The sequence below is a fragment of the Diplotaxodon limnothrissa genome, linkage group LG16 (assembly GCF_057381915.1).
Source record: "Diplotaxodon limnothrissa isolate DT_005_m linkage group LG16, D_limnothrissa_male_GT1.1, whole genome shotgun sequence".
NCBI lineage: Eukaryota > Metazoa > Chordata > Actinopteri > Cichliformes > Cichlidae > Diplotaxodon > Diplotaxodon limnothrissa.
In genome coordinates, this window is record NC_140611.1 from 30,382,158 (window position 1) to 30,398,834 (window position 16,677).

Genomic DNA, 16,677 nt, shown 5'->3' on the forward strand with positions numbered 1-16,677 from the left:
AAATGAGTAAGTAAGTCAGAGCGGAGTAATTTGTACAAAACCAAAAAACGTCCGAGTATTTTGGTGACGAGTGCGGTATCGCACATAATGCAAATTACAGTATGTAATACCAGTATGATAAAGACCATACCTCATATGCAGTGCTTAAAGGTTATTAGACCACCTGCCATTAAAAGAATAATACGAATAAATAAGTATTTATTAGGCAAATATAAAAAGAATTCATATTTTTAGATTAAAAAAATCAGAAATTAATGAAGCATAATATTCAACCACTAAAACTAATTTCTCTGTTCAGGAACACAAGGAAATAACTGTAATTTGACATTTTTATCAAAAAAATAACAAGCAGTTTGGGGTCTTTTTTAACTAAATGTGAAAATTCGTGGATATCAATGATAATTATTTGTCAGCATATAACAAGTTTGCGCATACAGGTCGATTTAACTGTTACAGAAACATAAAATATTATTCTGGTAATTACCGTTACTGTGTAATTAAGCCAGTTGTGGTATGAACCTTTCTATGGGTTGTGGTCTAATAAATGTGTTAAGCACTTTTTCACTAAATGCAAAGCAAGAAAGGACTAAGCATCAAAACATACCGGAGCATAGAGAGGACGAATTATCCACTGGATTACACACAGTGCTTTAACAGAGCAGATGCGCTTTATTTATTTAAAAATTGTCATATTTTAGTGCTTTATTTTACATCCAAATACAAGGTCTTTTTTTGTTGTTGTTGTTTTTGTACCATGAGTACAGGGCTGAAGACATAAAAGATAGCAAATACCAAATATTTATGAGCACATAATTTAATAATCCGGCAGCTTCTTATTTATTTTCTTATTCTAGTCTTATTTTCTAGCCCTGTCTTTTTTAAAAAATATATATATTTCCACTCACAGCATCTTGGTAGATTCGAGACTTTTCACCTTCCTTTTGTGCAATATTCACACAGCCCAGTGGAGAATGAAGTTCCTGGTATTGGCTAATTTTGGCTCTGATCGGAGTTTATGCTGTTTCTCGTTCTGCCAAGACTAACTGGAGATTTGGTCTTGTGTTGTCCGATCTCCTCCTGAATGTATTTTATCGGGAACTCTTTAATCTTAACGGTTGTGCAAATACGGTTGTTACGTGACTGTATTCCAACAGCTGATTGTATGTAGGCATGCTAGATCCATTTTGGCAGAACGTTCTCCAAGTGGCCTTTGCAAAGATTCTGTTTTACAATTTACCGAACATTTCAGAATCGTTTAATTTAGACAGTGTTTCTAATATTTGGCCGATAAAGTGACACAAAGGAACATGTGGAAAATGATGACAAGGATAACGAATAAAAGTAAAGTGAAACCCCTTTCTGAAAACATGACATACTAATTATTTACTGTATTTAAAAGAAAAAAACAGCCTGATTTGATGAGACGTCTCTCTGGTTATGTCCCAGAAAACTAAAAGTATGTTCACCCATTGTTTACAGCATCATGCTGCTTGTGTTTTTATTGTGTGTACATGGAGAGCTGGACAAAAATGCAAATAAATTGTGAAACCATGTGAAATCAATGCACTGCTTTCTTTCCTCTTTGGTGCACCTTTTTAAATATTTTTTTGAGGGATGCTTTTGTTCTCCTGTGATCTCCATCGGCTCCTTGACTATCGAGTCCTAATAAATTCTAATTACTGATACAGGCTCAGAGGCAAAGCCTAGAATATATAAGCTGCTGATAAGATTCATCTTGCCCTCCAGTCAGATTCCCAGTCTGATAGTCCCGCAGGATGCACGCAGGTTGCAAAGGAAACAGTGTTTAAATCTTTTGTCTCATCTAATTCATTTATTTAAGACTGTCACTTTTGTTTAAGAGAAGGTTGAATTCAAATGCTTGTGTCACGGCCATCTGATCTGTGGCAAAGATGTGGGCCGATCTTGTCATGTTCTATTCATCTCATTTTAGTAGCTTTCAAGACATATTTGCACATTTCAGTGGATGCTTGTGAGCGGAATGAAAATGGTTAGTTTAATTAATTTTATTTATCTATCATATGAAAGCTGGCTGATTCTAATAAAATGCTGTATCCTGCAGTTTGTCAGGGCAGAGCAGAGCTTAATGAATGTTTAGCATCATCAGTGCTTAATGCTTTAAAATAATGGCCATTATAATGCTTATTATCATTTATTACTAATGTATTATGTGTGAATCTGCAGCCCAGAGGAGTGAAGCAGTTCTTAGAGATATCTAGTTTCTGATATGTTCAGCCTCTCTAAAATAAGTCTGTTAATGTTTTTTCCAGGGGAAAAAAAGTCTTTTTAGGATTTTATGAATGTATTAGGAATCGTCGGCCAGCAGACATTGAAACAAGAAGCCAGTTTCATTCAGATCGTGTTCATTACAGGTCTCTTGACCACCAGTATTCTCCATGCCTTTAGGATAATCCCATCAAGGTTTATATCAGGATCAGGATTTAATTGCATGAGACTCCTCTACAGTCAGTTTTAATCACCAGTGCTGCTGAAGCTGATAAATTATGACATTTCTTGAAGACTTAATACAAGGGCAGCTATCTTTGACTTCACTAAGTTATTTAGTTTGTAAGTTTAGGGGTTGGGGATGTTGGAGCTAGTCCAAAACTACTACTGCCTGATTCAGCTGTTTCACTGAAACTAACAATTAATCACTTACATTGTATAGATTTGTCTCGAGTGTGTTTTCAACCATGCTTTAATGTAGTGGCAGCAGAAAGTTAATGTTTTCACTTAACCCATGAAGATGTACCACTCCGTGTCCATCTACCTGCTACACTATGCTTTAGAACAAGAGTTATCAACATCACCTATGAACATTATCTGGATGCTCATTGTAAAGTTGCAACTGTGTAATAAACCAACTGTTTATTAATTAGTAAACATCCAGCCATCTATCTGTTTTCTTCCACATATCCAACGCAGGGTCAGTGTTAGGCTGGATCTCAGCTGTTGTGCCTCCCAAATAATTATTAACTGAAGGTAAATTGACAACTGATTAACCATTTATTATTATTATCATTATTATTTAATAATAGGGGTATTAAAGTGTACCCCTATGTTGTAGTGTGGTGTTTAATGTCAAAGCAAATGATTCAGTGAACAACCAAGTAAAAAGTTTCTCTACATTCCCCTAACTCAAAAGTGCATTTTATCCAGTACTTATAACTAAGTGAATGGCAAACTAAAGATTTCTTCTTTTTAGAGCCAATATATAAATCCTTGCACGGTAACACATTCAAGTGAAATGGTGAACACAAAAATGTCAGTGTTGTCATTGCGAACATGTTATTACTGACATTGCTATTTAGCTCAAAGGACCATTAAAAGCTAGATTGAAGAGATGAGCGGCTGACACTCTTTTTAACTATGACCTGGCATCGCGTGCTTCCGATAGTGTGGTGGTTAACACGTTCACTTGGCGAGTGAAAGGTTGAGTCCTGCCAGAGAAACAAATTCCCTTTGGGGTTGGAAGGGCATCCAGCTTTCAGCGTAAAACCCTGCCAGATCAAAAATGTGGAGCTACCTGCTGTGGTAACCCCCTTGTTGCAAGGGAGCAGCTGAAGGAAGCTTTTATCACAGAGCACAAAATGCACAATAGTGTGTGTCTTGCTGGGCCTTCTAGGGATAGAAAGACAGAGAAAGTGAGACAGACTAATAAATATTTGGTGCTGAATTTGACAGTTAGGCAGGCTGGGTATCTAATTAATCAAGAAGGAGAAGAGAAGGACTTCATGCCAGTCCACCCACTAATCTTCTGACTTCCATTTTTGGTGATTACATGAGCCAGCACACTGAGATCTTAGAGGGTGCAAAGGTGGAACACGGAGAACTGTGAGGTCAAAAAGATGAGCTGGTGCAAGCTTATGTAATTAATAAAAATCCTGGTTTCCACATGGAGTCTCTGAAATAAGGACAAATTGTTGTTATAAGGTCAGTGCTTTTCATTTTCGTCTGACAGCATTATTTAGTTCAAGATGAAATTTTAATCTTCCACAATGTTTTAAAAAAAATTAAAAAAGGATGCAAGACTTTCTTTTATGATGAACTGGAAAAATTATGAAGTACTGATTTAAATTCACCTCAGTCAGTGTTTAGAGGTAAATGATGTCAAGTAAACCCAGTGAAATGCAATGATTTCTTGGTACATTTGCAAACTGAGACACACAAACCAACAAAGTGATTAGGCTATGTGTGTCGGTAGGTGAAGGCACGATGCTCTCTGAGGAGCCAAGGTTGTAAAATATCACTGCTAAAATGAAACGATTATGTCATAAATGTCGCACTTTCTATCCTAGATCTCATTCATCTCACTACTGCAGCAGCACAGAAAGAAAAATCAACAAACTGACAATAAACACGCTTCTAATCTCATGCACAGTTATTATACTTGTGCTGAAGATGTGCCAATTATCCAACCTGAATTCATAAACAAGCCTTTTAAACTTCTACTAATTGATCACAACTAATACAAGACGATAAAAGAACCGAGGATATTAGCTGTGTTAGCGAGTGCACTTACACAACGCTCGCTTACACAATGCCTATCCTTGTGTTGTGTAAGTGACACAATGATGTAAGTGACTCAACTGACACAATAAAGAAGGGCTTCTTTATTATTTTCTAATAAAAGGATTTCTTTTATTAGAAATCAAGTCAGTGCTTCTATCTTTCTTGACAAGTTGTTGATCTTAGCCTTGTTTAACTCATTTGTCTTGTTTTCCTATTTAAACACTCTTCATTTGAAGCCAGAGATGAAAAGGCATTTTTGTTGTCTTGTGAATGAGCTACAGTTTACAGGTGCTTTTTAAGGCCTAAAATAAAGATTTTTCCAAAGACTATGTGGCAGGTGAAGTACTGCTTTCATCATCCATTTAATAATGACAGTAATAATATGGTCTGCAAATGTTGGGATGGGTTGGGAGGATCCTAGCAACAGAACCTGCTGGGAAATACTGTTCCACCATTTTTTTCATTTTTATTTTATTTTTTTACATTTCACAAAAACTTTAATAAGAAATAATCAGACTGATCGAATCATCCAACAGAGTCAAATTACTCTGATAAATTGTAGACTTTCTGCAACACAATGTGCAATAAACTACACCACAAAAGCATGTTCTTCTTTGTCATATCAATCTGTACTTGAGCATATTCCCAATCAGCTTCATCAATATCTGCATAACTATAAATCTGTCCAAGGCCAAATATTTTTCATCAGTTTCATTTCAAAGTATATTCTTTCCCAGCTATAGTGTGAGTCTCATGACCAGGAGTTCAAGTGAGATTATACATGTGGGGAAAATGATATATGGCTGATTTCCAAACCCCAGCTTGTACAAAAGGTAGAATTCAGTGAGTGAATCTAAAGAGCACCATCACCTTAAAGATAAATTGATGTAACCTAGTAACAGTACTCTAGATGTAACCAGCAAACCACAAGGCATCACTGTAAACTTTTAACTAATCAGTATAACCCACACTAAACAGCCTGATGTTTCATCCAACCTATTCATGTAACACAAAACCAGCCCATTCATCCAGTCTCTTCTGCTTATCCCTATCCCAGCTACCATAGGGTGATAGGCAGGGTACATAACAGAAAGTAGAAAGAAACTTCAATTTGTGTTGCAAGACAAACACATAATTTAGCATAATTCAGCATATAGCTCCAATATCTAAATTTCTTATTCCTGAGCTGTTATCTCCATGGCATCACTGGAAGCAACGACAGGCTGCAGCACACAAAAAATTAAAGTCATTCAACAGTGATATGCTTAGCCTGCCTATCAGATTTAATTACTCTTTAACTAGAAGTGCCAGAAAACTGTTCTGATTGTTCCGAACCGCTTTAACCCCTCACTACACCTTCTCAGACAAGGGGTCACACTGACCAAAGAATGATCTTGTTCAGCTCACTTTAGCTCATTCAGTTATGCAGTTGTTATTAATTGCCTAGATAGTGCGATTGCAGACATTTGTTTTTCATTGCATAACATGCTGATGCCCCCCCACAAAAAAACAAATGTGAGTCCTTGCAATGAAATGAATATTGTTCTAGTTGTATGTCTGACCACCGGACCTATATTTATTAGCTATAGACCACTAAGACCAGCAGCCCTCCCCTCCTCCACTGTACGCTCTTTTAAAGCACATCAAAAGGTATCTGTGGCATAACAACAGTCTAATTTGAGTTCTAGTCCTGATTCCGGTGTCTGGCAATTCTTAATCACAAACAAGACTTGACATTTACTTAATTCCCTTTCCTTCAAATTAAATAATATATCCTCATTTTCATGCTAAACGGAACCCCCTTTAAAGAGACTTTTACATCATGTCCTACATAACAACTCAGACAAAACTTACTAAAATATTTGTTTAAAAAAAACACAATTATTGACACGGAAGTGCATGGTTATACAACTGTCATGAAATTAGAATAAATGTAAAATTTCTCTTGTGGTTTAAAAAAAAGCATTTTAGTGTCCAAGTTTCATACCAAACACATTAAACACTATTTTTTCTTGAATGCAAAATAACGACACGGTATTTCTTTTATAACGTAATCTGACAAACAGCACTGTCGCCCTGTGTCCTTTGCACTTCGCTCTGCATAAAGCCAAGCGGAGACGCTGGTGGGAGGGTTTATTCCAGCCGGGCAGACATCCGGACATCAGTTCTGCACATGTAAGTGAAAACTGCCGTGTTTTAGCTCAATCTTCCTGCTGTTTAACAAATCATAAACAAATATGGCAAAGCTGGCTCTGCGACACATGTTCAGCGAGCAACAGCTGGCTTTCAATTGTTTTAGCAGCTGCCTACGCGTCGATGGACGCAGCAGACTCCCGTGTTTGTGTGGCGTAGTTGTGTTTCCGCCGCTAAGACGCCGACAGCCAAAAGCCGCCGATGATGTACCCGTCCTCACTTCTCTTGTACTTTCTTATGGTGTGCATTTTGTCTATTTCCACGACACAGTTACTCACTTCCCACTGTGACTTCGTAAGTGAAGGCTCACTTGACCGCAGTGCTGCTGATCAGACTGTCCTTCTAACATCACCCGTTTACGTGGTTTAATTTGAAACCGATGGCCAAGCGTTATATTGTGAACGTTGTTTTAATTCACCCATGAAAAGGAAGGTTTCCTGGTTATTCCTGGAACTTAGTAATATGCTTTGGAAACTTGTCATTGGCAACAGGTGCACGTTTGAACATGCCTCAGGTGACGCAGAGGTAATCCCAGCCCACATTTATCTGGATTTGCGGATCAGTCATTGAATAAGAAGTCACTGAAGAAATACTGACTTTTCATCTGAAACGTGGCTGTGGTCGAGAGTCAAATCTGAATGTTAATTTAATGTTGGATCAGCATTAAGATATCAGTGAAGCCAAACAGCGTGTCGACACTGGAATAGGACTGATTCATAGGGGTTTTTGTAGTTGACCAGTGAGGCTGAAAAGTCAACAATTTATAGTTGGTCGAAATTAAAGATGGTTTCACCTCTGCCACATTATTATGTTGAAAAGTCAGCGATTAATGTTGCTGATCCTGTGGTAGACAACATTTGAGAACCCCAGAGATGTCTCCTGTAAGTGCATCAGGTAAGCATTCAGTTATTTGTCTAATGTTTGTGTAAAATGTATTTTTTTTACCAGTTATGTGTTATGTTCATTGTTACTGTGACAAAGATTTGTGACCGTCACAGTGACCAGATACTGAAGTCAGCCTGTTACTGTACCTGGTAGAATAATGCTAGCTAGGGTGAATTAGGAGAAAGTTAAGCCCAAATCAGAACAAAGTGTGTTCCTTTCATATTTTTATCATATTTTTATTCATTTTTTATAAATATTTTGCTTTGGTGTTTTCTTTTCCAGATGGTCTAACTCATCAGTTGGTCAATGTGGCAGTGTGAAGTCTGCTTTACCCAGGCAGTTCACAGCTACGGTCAAGACGGTGTGAAGGGAGTCTGGATGAAAATGTAGGAGTAAATTGACAAACAAAATTTTAAACCAACCCTGATGATAATAAAGTAAATAAACTGCTTTAACTGATGTGAAGTTGTCTGTTATTTGCATGTTAGAGCCTAATGTTAAATTGTACAGTTAAATATATTTATCCTTTATCTATAGCCAAGATAAATGTTATAATTGTGCTAATATTTTGAAGTATTCTTTGTAGTGTGCTGTATTAAATATTAGCTGAAATACCACTATGGTCCTGTGGACCTTTGGTAGTGATGTTACTGCTGTTCTAATATTGATCAGTGGTGCAAAAGGGAGTAGGACTCAACAGCAGTGTTCAACATTGATTCAGTTACATGTAAGTTGACAACAGACTGTTGTTAAAACATGATTTCGGCTATTGTTGGCTGTCTGTTTCAATACTTGTGTTGTTTCAGGGTTGATTAAAGACCCTTGACCAGTTATTGATCAAACAGTGTAGGTAGACTGGATTAACTATTGCTATGTTAGCTGAGCTCAGTGTAAATGTCAGCATCTGCTGCATTTAAGAAAGTAGATAAATGGACATATGAAAGTGATTTATGATTTCAAATGTTATTGCTAAACCTAAGTACTAGAAACATGTCATGGTCTGGTATTTTTAGGACGGTCTCTCAAAAAATGTATAAATTAGAAAATTCACATTTATAGTAGGTGGCTTGTCATATATTTAGGTTTTTCTTTTCTTTGTCTTAGTTCCTGGATTGGTCATTGGTTTCAGATTTACATAAGTGTCTGATCACAAGCCAATAGTGGGCACCCAACATCAAACAGCTCTCACTGCTGGAAAGTGGGATGTGTTGGGAAAATAAAAGAAACATATCCGTCGGAGAGCAGTGGCTCAGAATCTGTGCTCTCACTTTTAAGCCATTTCTCTAAATACACAGGCTGCTCTGTAATGACTGCTAAGATCTGGTAGTCATGGATGCATGCTCAGCTTTAGTATTCCTATAGATAAGTACAATGGGAGCTGAAGTGAAGAATAAATACAGGAAAGCTTTTGGAGATGTTGACTTAGGTGAAGTTCAATGTAAGAAAACTTATTTTTCAGGGATAAAAAGCAAAAATGATCCAGATGTGTCATTGTTAACAGTGTTTGAGTAACACGTCGTGGCAGGTCATTGTTTTTATATGACAGCAAGCATGTTAATGCTCACTTGAAATAATACTTTTTTTTTTTCTTTTTTGGCAGATTGTGAGCCATGGCATCTTCCCTCAAGAGTTTGGTTAATGATGATGACCGATACCAGAAATCCTTCCAGCTTTTTTTGGAGCGCTCGTCTGAACACCAGTGTATGCGGGACTTCATCCACAATAAACTGCCAGATATACTGGCCAGGTAATCTACCACACACAGCTTTGAGCAACTCTGCACGACCATACCATTCAACATGGCATGCATTATACTACAGCTGAATCTGAGAATCAAAGCAGTATTTAAAGCTAAGCAATCATTTACTGTCAAAACTCTGAAACTTTGGTGCAAGCCTTAAAAACCTGATACAGTAAGGTTTAACTGTATTAAACATATGATTTAAAAATGAAGCTGATAAACTAGAGTACCATAAGTCAGGAGGCGTTAATAACCTTTAACCTCAGCTCCTTTTAATATGGTAATTTGAGATGTAGATTGGGTAAAATAATTGAATAAAAAGTTAACTCATGTCTGGTGTTGTGGTGGTTAGCATCATCTCCTGACAGCAAGAAAGTCCTGGGTTCAAATCCACCAGCTGGTTGTGTAGATTGTGTATATTCTTCCTGTATCCTCATGGGTGCTCTCTGGGTGATCTGGATTTAGTCCAAAACTGCAATCCCAAATTGGATAAGTGAAAGAAAATGGACCGATAGATGGAAAACCCTTAAGAACAGCCAATTAACTTTGACACTTGATATGTCTGTATAGGTTCTCAGTCATCTAGGTCATGGTAGACTTCATCTAAGCCACGGTAGTCTGGACTTCTTTAAGTTTCTTTTGAAGAAAATTGCTTTCTTTCCAAGCTCCTTAGACTAGATGCATGGTAGTGTCAACATTAGTCAGGGTTAAAAGTAAGTGGGAATTGGGTGGCAACCATTTATTGTAATCTTATTAGATGTGAGTCAATTGAAAAAAATACAATCAGGCATTATAAAGTATATATTTTGTTGTGTGTCGTTTCTTATTTTACTTAACTATGCAAAGTCTATGAAGTCATTTTGAAACCTTTCAAATATCATTAAGAATAAGCCACAACATTAAAACCAAACTACAATATTGTTGAAGTATCCCGTGTGTCAAAGACTCATCTCTACACACATCTCTGTGCATGGATCTCTATGATTGCCCTATGAGCATTTACAATTAATTAGCAATTACAGCTAATCTGTGGAGCCTTCTTGGACTGGATTCTTCTGTTGCACCTTATGGATTATGCAAATAGGGAGTTTGAAGGCCGGGCAACCACTTTAGGGTGTCTGTCATGTTCTGTATGGCATTCCTGACCAGTTGAGCAATGTTTAGATCAGTGATATAGGTTTAAAAAACATACACATAAATGCCTGGACCCTAGATAATTACAGTTTAACGAGATGATCAATATTATTCATTTCACCCGTGGTTAGTTTTAATGTTGGGCCACTTGTGATGATAAGCATCAGCCACTCATACCTTCAGACCGATTTGGAATATGTCGAGAGGTGACAAAATACAGTGTGAAAAGGAAGATCTGGAGCACACAGACCATTTAGTGACTAAGCTGTGTCAATCAGTCAACATGTGCTCTGCTTAATACTGCTGAAAGCAGTCAGAATTGCTGAGTGATTAGGACTGCACTACAGCCCAAAGCGGAATATGTAAGTACCGTTTCACTCACAGAATCAAATAACTGCCTACACAAGTGTACATGCTAGATTAACCAGCCAAACAATATGTGATTGTAAAAGACAATGACTGATTGCTGTGGAAATTCCATCTCTTCCTGTGTTATTTTCTGTTGATGTAGGAGGCAATTGACATGCAGCAGAAAAACAGACCCTCTCCTCTTCTGTGCAGGTCTAAAAAGCAGATCAGAGAGGAATCTGGAAAGATGTGACTCATGAGTAAATTAAAAAGGTGTTATTAAAAATCATACAGTGAGTGACAGAACATGCCACAGCAATAATCAAAGCCTGGGTATCTGTAGATTCTTCAGTCGCTACTTCAGAACATCTCACATGCCCAAGTGTCAGGGAGAACTGACAGTTACAAGCCCAAAAATGTGACCCACATGTCACAGGTTGGAGGATGTGAACCTTTCTGAAGTGTTTTATCTGCTCTCTCCTCAGCATTGGAGATGGAAAGTCACATCTGAATGTCATTGGAGTTGGAAGTGGAGCTGGTAAGAAAATTCTGTTACCACTGGTCTAAATGTGACGCGTTAAAAAGCAGCGCGACCTGCGCAGCATCGAAAGTGACAAGACATTGCGTAAGCCATCTGTTACTGCTGTTGCTGCAGTTTTTTCATTTATGGTTGCAACAGGAAAAAAACAACAAAACTTTGCCCTTATTATCACTGCCAGCAGTTTGTAGACATCTGTCCAGTTTGTGAGATTAATCTTCAACCCAGGCCAGATAGCATGACCTCGCTGTTCTATAACTTTACTGCACATTGTTTTCAGTGCCCGTGATACAGCAAGGTTAATATTTTTCCTGAGCAAACCCAGTACATGCCCCCAGAGAGCTGTTACCCTTTGGTTATGTCTCCGCCAATCCTTTTAATTTACTGAGCTGTCATGTCAGAATCATATTGGAGCATTACGGATTCTCTTTTCGGCTGCAAAATACATTAGAATGACTGGAAACTCCCCTGAAAGATATTATTCAATCTAAAAGATTTAACATGTGTCCACATGAGCTCCTTTGTACATGGCAACCTGTCACCTTCAGTTAGAATTAGAGCCAAATCCCTGGTTACGTGATACTGAAACGGTATCGCTGTGATAACTATCTCTCATGGTGTTGAATTACATTTTTTTTCACTTCTGTAATTACTGCAACAGAAAATGTATGATTTTCTGCAAAACTGAAACATGCTGTTAGATGCTTCCTGCACCATTTCAACTGATGTTGATCTGTTTGGCTAAAAGTGGAAATTTTATTTTCAATTATTTTTAGCAGTTCGGGAACTGTGGGAAAGTGGGTCAAATTTGTGTTTGCGACTTTGTCTTCCAAATAAAAAGTGTGCCTGTGCCTTTAGGTGAGATTGACCTAGAGATGCTCTCTGAGCTCCATAAGAAGCACCCAGGGGTGACGGTGGATAACGAGGTGGTGGAGCCTAGCCGCCAGCAGCTATATAACTACAAAGGTACAGTCTTTACAGGCACACACTTCTCTCACACAACACAAAATGAATCATTGTATTCTCAGCTGTCCAAAATGGGGTTCAGTATTTATTTACAAGCAAAACAGGATATTATTATATTTTTATTGGTGAAAAACAGCATCTTAAGAATTCACCGGTTCATATATTAGCAGGAAATAGTCATTTAACCACCAGTGGCGTTGTAGAGTTTAGCCTTAATGTCTGTAAGAATGGACCCGACTAAAGCATCTGTGAGTAAAACACTGAATCGTTACGAGTTTCAAGTCTGCTGCTGTCTGACCAGGATCCTTGCATACATTAAAGCTACAACCAATTATTCACCCAAAACTCCTATAGACACGATATCTGATTAAAAATAATGCATAAAGCAGGGACTCCCCCGTTCCTCATTGTTGATTTTTGTTGCTGGTTCTTTCCATTGTTCAACTTACAATCTAATGAGAGACACCTTTGCTGTTTAAAAATGTTTTAAAGCATGTTGAAATCTTTTGTTATTTGTGGAACTGATCATAATTGTCCCCTTAGATTTGCAGTTCAAAGAAAACAAAAGGTGTTTAAGTTTCCCCAAGATAGCAGACACATGCTGCGTTTTTACAAATGATGCAACATGAAGTGTAAGCCTCTACAAGAAGGGATGGGTGAGCTTATCATCTTATAGACTGGATGGTCTAATTTGCCGAATGATCTGCTTTGCAGAGGATTTCCAGACTTTCTTATTGACTATGAATTTGGTGAAAGTGTGATTGGTAATTGGTTTTGAAACAATTAGGACTATTCTCCTGGAGGTGTACTTCATGGCCTTTACCCCTCAGATGACTGGGTGTGTAAGAAATAGCAATATGATATGTAAGAAAAAAACCTCTTTGAATGATTGAAAGGTTCATTCTAAGGGGATTGTAATGTCGACATAGAGAAATAAAGTAAAATGTATGACATTTAAACTTTGCTCCGAGACATATTGATAGAGTAAATGAACCTCCTATTTTCTGTTGGAGAAGCAGCATTCCACCCACAAAAGACCTACCAGCCTACGACTGCAGATGCAATTAGCTCATGTAAATGAATCCATGAACTTACGATAAGTTGAATACCTGTCATGCTGGAAGTCAGTGGTGGATGCACGAACAGCAAAGAGTTTCAAACACACTGTAACATTTTAATTTCAATGCGTTGTGATCATTCTCAAAGGTCTCTGTGTGGTTGTGCCAAGTGGTCTCCATTGTTTTTAATGAAGTGTGATGCAAAACAAGTGCGTTGTTTTTAGAGGGGGGGGGTGCAAATTACAGAAATGCTCTCATCATTGTGACAAGTGTCAGCTCCGTTGTGGCCTGAAAAAAAAAAATCAGCCACTCTAAGCTGTAAAATTTCATGCCAGCTTTATTTCGGTGTTAACTTGTAATAAATAACTAAGTAATTATCTGTCTGCAGTTTTAGTGTCACAGAAACCAGATTTAGATTACATCAAGTTCAACTGGAACACGATGACTGCCTCTGAGTTTGAGGAGCACTGGAAAGCCGAAAAGGCCACCAAGAAGGTGGACTTCATTCACATGATACAGGTCGGTGTCGATGAGCATACCCTGTGTTTTTTACACAGCTGGGTTACATTCATTTCTGGCAAATGGCAGCAGTAAATCCAATTAGAACAACTGCCTGGCACAGCGTTATAATTAGGCATTCTGTGAATGCAGTTAGTAGCTCATTATCTGTGGTGAAATCGACAGATGCTATACTACGTGAAGGATCCTGAAGCAACTGTCAGATTCTTCCAGGGTCTTCTTGGTAAAAATGGGAAGCTTCTCATAATTCTAGTGTCTGGTAAGTGGATATTTTCTTTCTCTCATGTGGGCGATTTAATTATGGTGCAAATAGCTAACGAACATACTGCTTATACATGCAATACATTTGGAGATGAAAGGTTTAAAACAGCATCTTACAGAAACAACCAAACCTTTTCCAGCATTCAGTTGATATATAGTACACGCACATAACTTCAGAATATAGAGCAGCAGTTATACTGCTGTTTTAACTTATTTATTTTCACTTAATTCAGTAAAAATTTTCAAATTTATTGCTGCGAAAACCAAGAGTGGCCAAAACTCAATTTACTAAGACACCTGCTCTCAGACATCTCATGCTGCCATGCTGCCCAAAACCAGTCTCAACCCAAATGAGATTCTTCACAGCCAGTCCTTCATTTAAAAAAAAATAAAAAAGCCTTGATATTAGTCTGACCTTTTTCCCCATGTCAGCACTAATGAGTCCATAAATATTGCAGACAACAAAAGAGACAGTTTGCTAGCACACACCGATCTCCTCGACATCTTCAGTGTCATCTGCTTTGCTCCTGGTATGTGAATCCGTGAATGTGTAGATGCATAAAAATGCAACTTTTAACTTCAAGACAAAAACCTTAAACAGGGAAAATAAACAAGGCTCTGAGTGTAATCCTGAAGGAGCTAAAGCTTTTTCTTATTTCTTACTTCCCTCTGAGTCTTTCCTCTGAATTTATTAAATACCTGAGCTGCGATGTAGCAACGTGATCCATGTAAGCATCTCCATGGTGAAAAAATTGCTCTGATGCATATGAGGATGAATTCTCCCCGCATTGTACCACCAGCAAGTCATTATTCATTTATACTTATTCAGTCAAGTATGATTCAGTTTCTGGCCAATTCTAGACAGAAATTAGGATGGTGACCGTGCTAAACACCTGCTTGTCAAATTGTCATTGTTGTAATATAGCCTCTTTTTCATCTGTTCCAGGCAAGAGTGGTTGGGGGAAGCTGTGGCGGACCTACAGAGCACAGCTGTGTCAACCCGACATAAGTCAGTGTGTGACCACTGGAGACATCAAAAGCTTCCTGGACTCCAAGGGAGTGCGTTACCAGAGCTATGAGCTGCCATCTCAGATGGATATCACTGAGTGTTTCACTGAAGGGGATGAGAAGGGAGAGCTGCTTCTTGATTTTCTCACTGAGGTGCTGGATTTCAGTAACACAGCTTCACCTGAGCTCAGAGCTGGTGTCCTGGAGATGCTTCGGCACCCAGACTGTAGTGTAGAGTCCAACGGTAAAGTTATCTTCAACAACAACCTTGAAGCAATATCACTAGACCAGCTCTCCTAAACATGTACTGTCAGTATAGTAAATGTAGGTGGATCACATTGTTTGATTTATTTTGCACTTGATGTATATAATAAGCTGGGTAGAGGATATCTACACACCTGCTTCCATTTATATATTTTGTCTACTTACTAATAAAATAATGACTCCATAGACTGCTGTTGTTAGAGCATTTCTTAACAGTTCTGTAAAATCAAAGGTTATGCTTGTATATAAGTGAATTGGTTATAACTACTGTTTGTTATGAGTCTCACAAATAAGTCGTAAACTGCTTCGGACATTAGCTTTAGATTTCACCGTCGTATCATTTTTAATGAGCTGTATTTGGCAGGCTTCGGTGCTCCACTGCCAACCCCATTATGTTGTTTTCATTGGAACATGTATTAATCAAAATCTAAAAGTAAACAGAACATTAAGCAGTTCAGTTTTCCATAAAGGCTGATCTATTTTAGATAAGCTGAAAGGTTGTAAGCTGTTTGTTATACAGAAAAACTTGAAGATGATATTTATTTTAATGTGAGAAGTAGATGAATTAAAGTCGCTGCTTATACTGGACATGTATAAAGCTGAAGTAAGTTACTTATACAACTGATTCTAAGATGAAGCTGTCACAATAGCATTTTGAAATTAAGATGGTTTATACATTAAAAATAAATTGTTTTCCTAGATGAGTAGATTCATCGTAATCATGGCGTTGTGACTGATTTGGGGATTGTTTACAATAACTGTTACAACCTTTTGCAGCTTAAATATATTTATGCTCCAGAATGTCTTTTCAGCTCAACAGCTTGTGCTGTTAATATTTATAAAATGGTAAAGATGATGTATGCTGTGGCAGCAGATGTTCTGCAGACACTACGATATAGCTGAACTTTTGGCACCATCTTGAGGACAACTTTACTTACTGATCTGCAAACACAACCATGTAACCATGACATGTAATGTATGAAATCATCTAAAGCAGTGTCTGTGAAGGTTCTCAGTCATCCAGGTCACCGTAGTCTAAAGAGCTTAGAAAGAAAAGCATCTGGACTTCTTTAAGTTGCTTCAAGATGCTGCAACCCTCATTCAAGAAGCTTCTTCAGTTCTAAATCTAGGACCAGAATCTTAGACCATCTAAAGTGGTGCATGCTTTGCATATGTTTGGTTAGTGTTAAGGGCAGGTGAGGCCAATTGAACAGGTTGAGGAAAGCCCACTA

At 37.9% G+C, this 16,677-nt stretch overlaps 1 protein-coding gene across 4 annotated transcripts; it reads left to right on the plus strand.

Annotated features, from left to right (window-relative positions):
* The first annotated feature begins 6,641 nt into the window (after positions 1 to 6,641).
* hnmt (histamine N-methyltransferase) lies at positions 6,642 to 15,623 on the plus strand. 4 transcript variants are annotated; one of them, XM_085374624.1, is made up of 8 exons: positions 6,642 to 6,705; positions 7,891 to 8,045; positions 9,209 to 9,355; positions 11,317 to 11,369; positions 12,228 to 12,335; positions 13,782 to 13,912; positions 14,078 to 14,171; positions 15,120 to 15,623. In XM_085374624.1, the coding sequence occupies exons 3-8, from the start codon at positions 9,219 to 9,221 to the stop codon at positions 15,479 to 15,481; spliced, it is 885 nt and encodes a 294-aa protein (XP_085230750.1). In that variant the 5' UTR covers positions 6,642 to 6,705; positions 7,891 to 8,045; positions 9,209 to 9,218; the 3' UTR covers positions 15,482 to 15,623. The 4 variants fall into 4 exon arrangements, with proteins under 4 accessions (XP_085230750.1, XP_085230749.1, XP_085230751.1 ...); XM_085374623.1 differs by having other exon boundaries at positions 7,891 to 7,994; XM_085374626.1 differs by lacking the exon at positions 6,642 to 6,705 and adding an exon at positions 7,302 to 7,617 and having other exon boundaries at positions 7,891 to 7,994.
* The last annotated feature ends 1,054 nt before the right edge of the window (positions 15,624 to 16,677 follow it).

Bases quoted from the DNA above. Each gene is read 5' to 3' on its own strand.
- hnmt (XM_085374624.1), top strand. From the start codon at position 9,219: ATGGCATCTTCCCTCAAGAGTTTGGTTAATGATGATGACCGATACCAG. The intron at 9,356-11,316 runs GTAATCTACCAC...CTCTCTCCTCAG, and splicing joins CTGCCAGATATACTGGCCAG to CATTGGAGATGGAAAGTCAC. The intron at 11,370-12,227 runs GTAAGAAAATTC...CTGTGCCTTTAG, and splicing joins TGGAGTTGGAAGTGGAGCTG to GTGAGATTGACCTAGAGATG.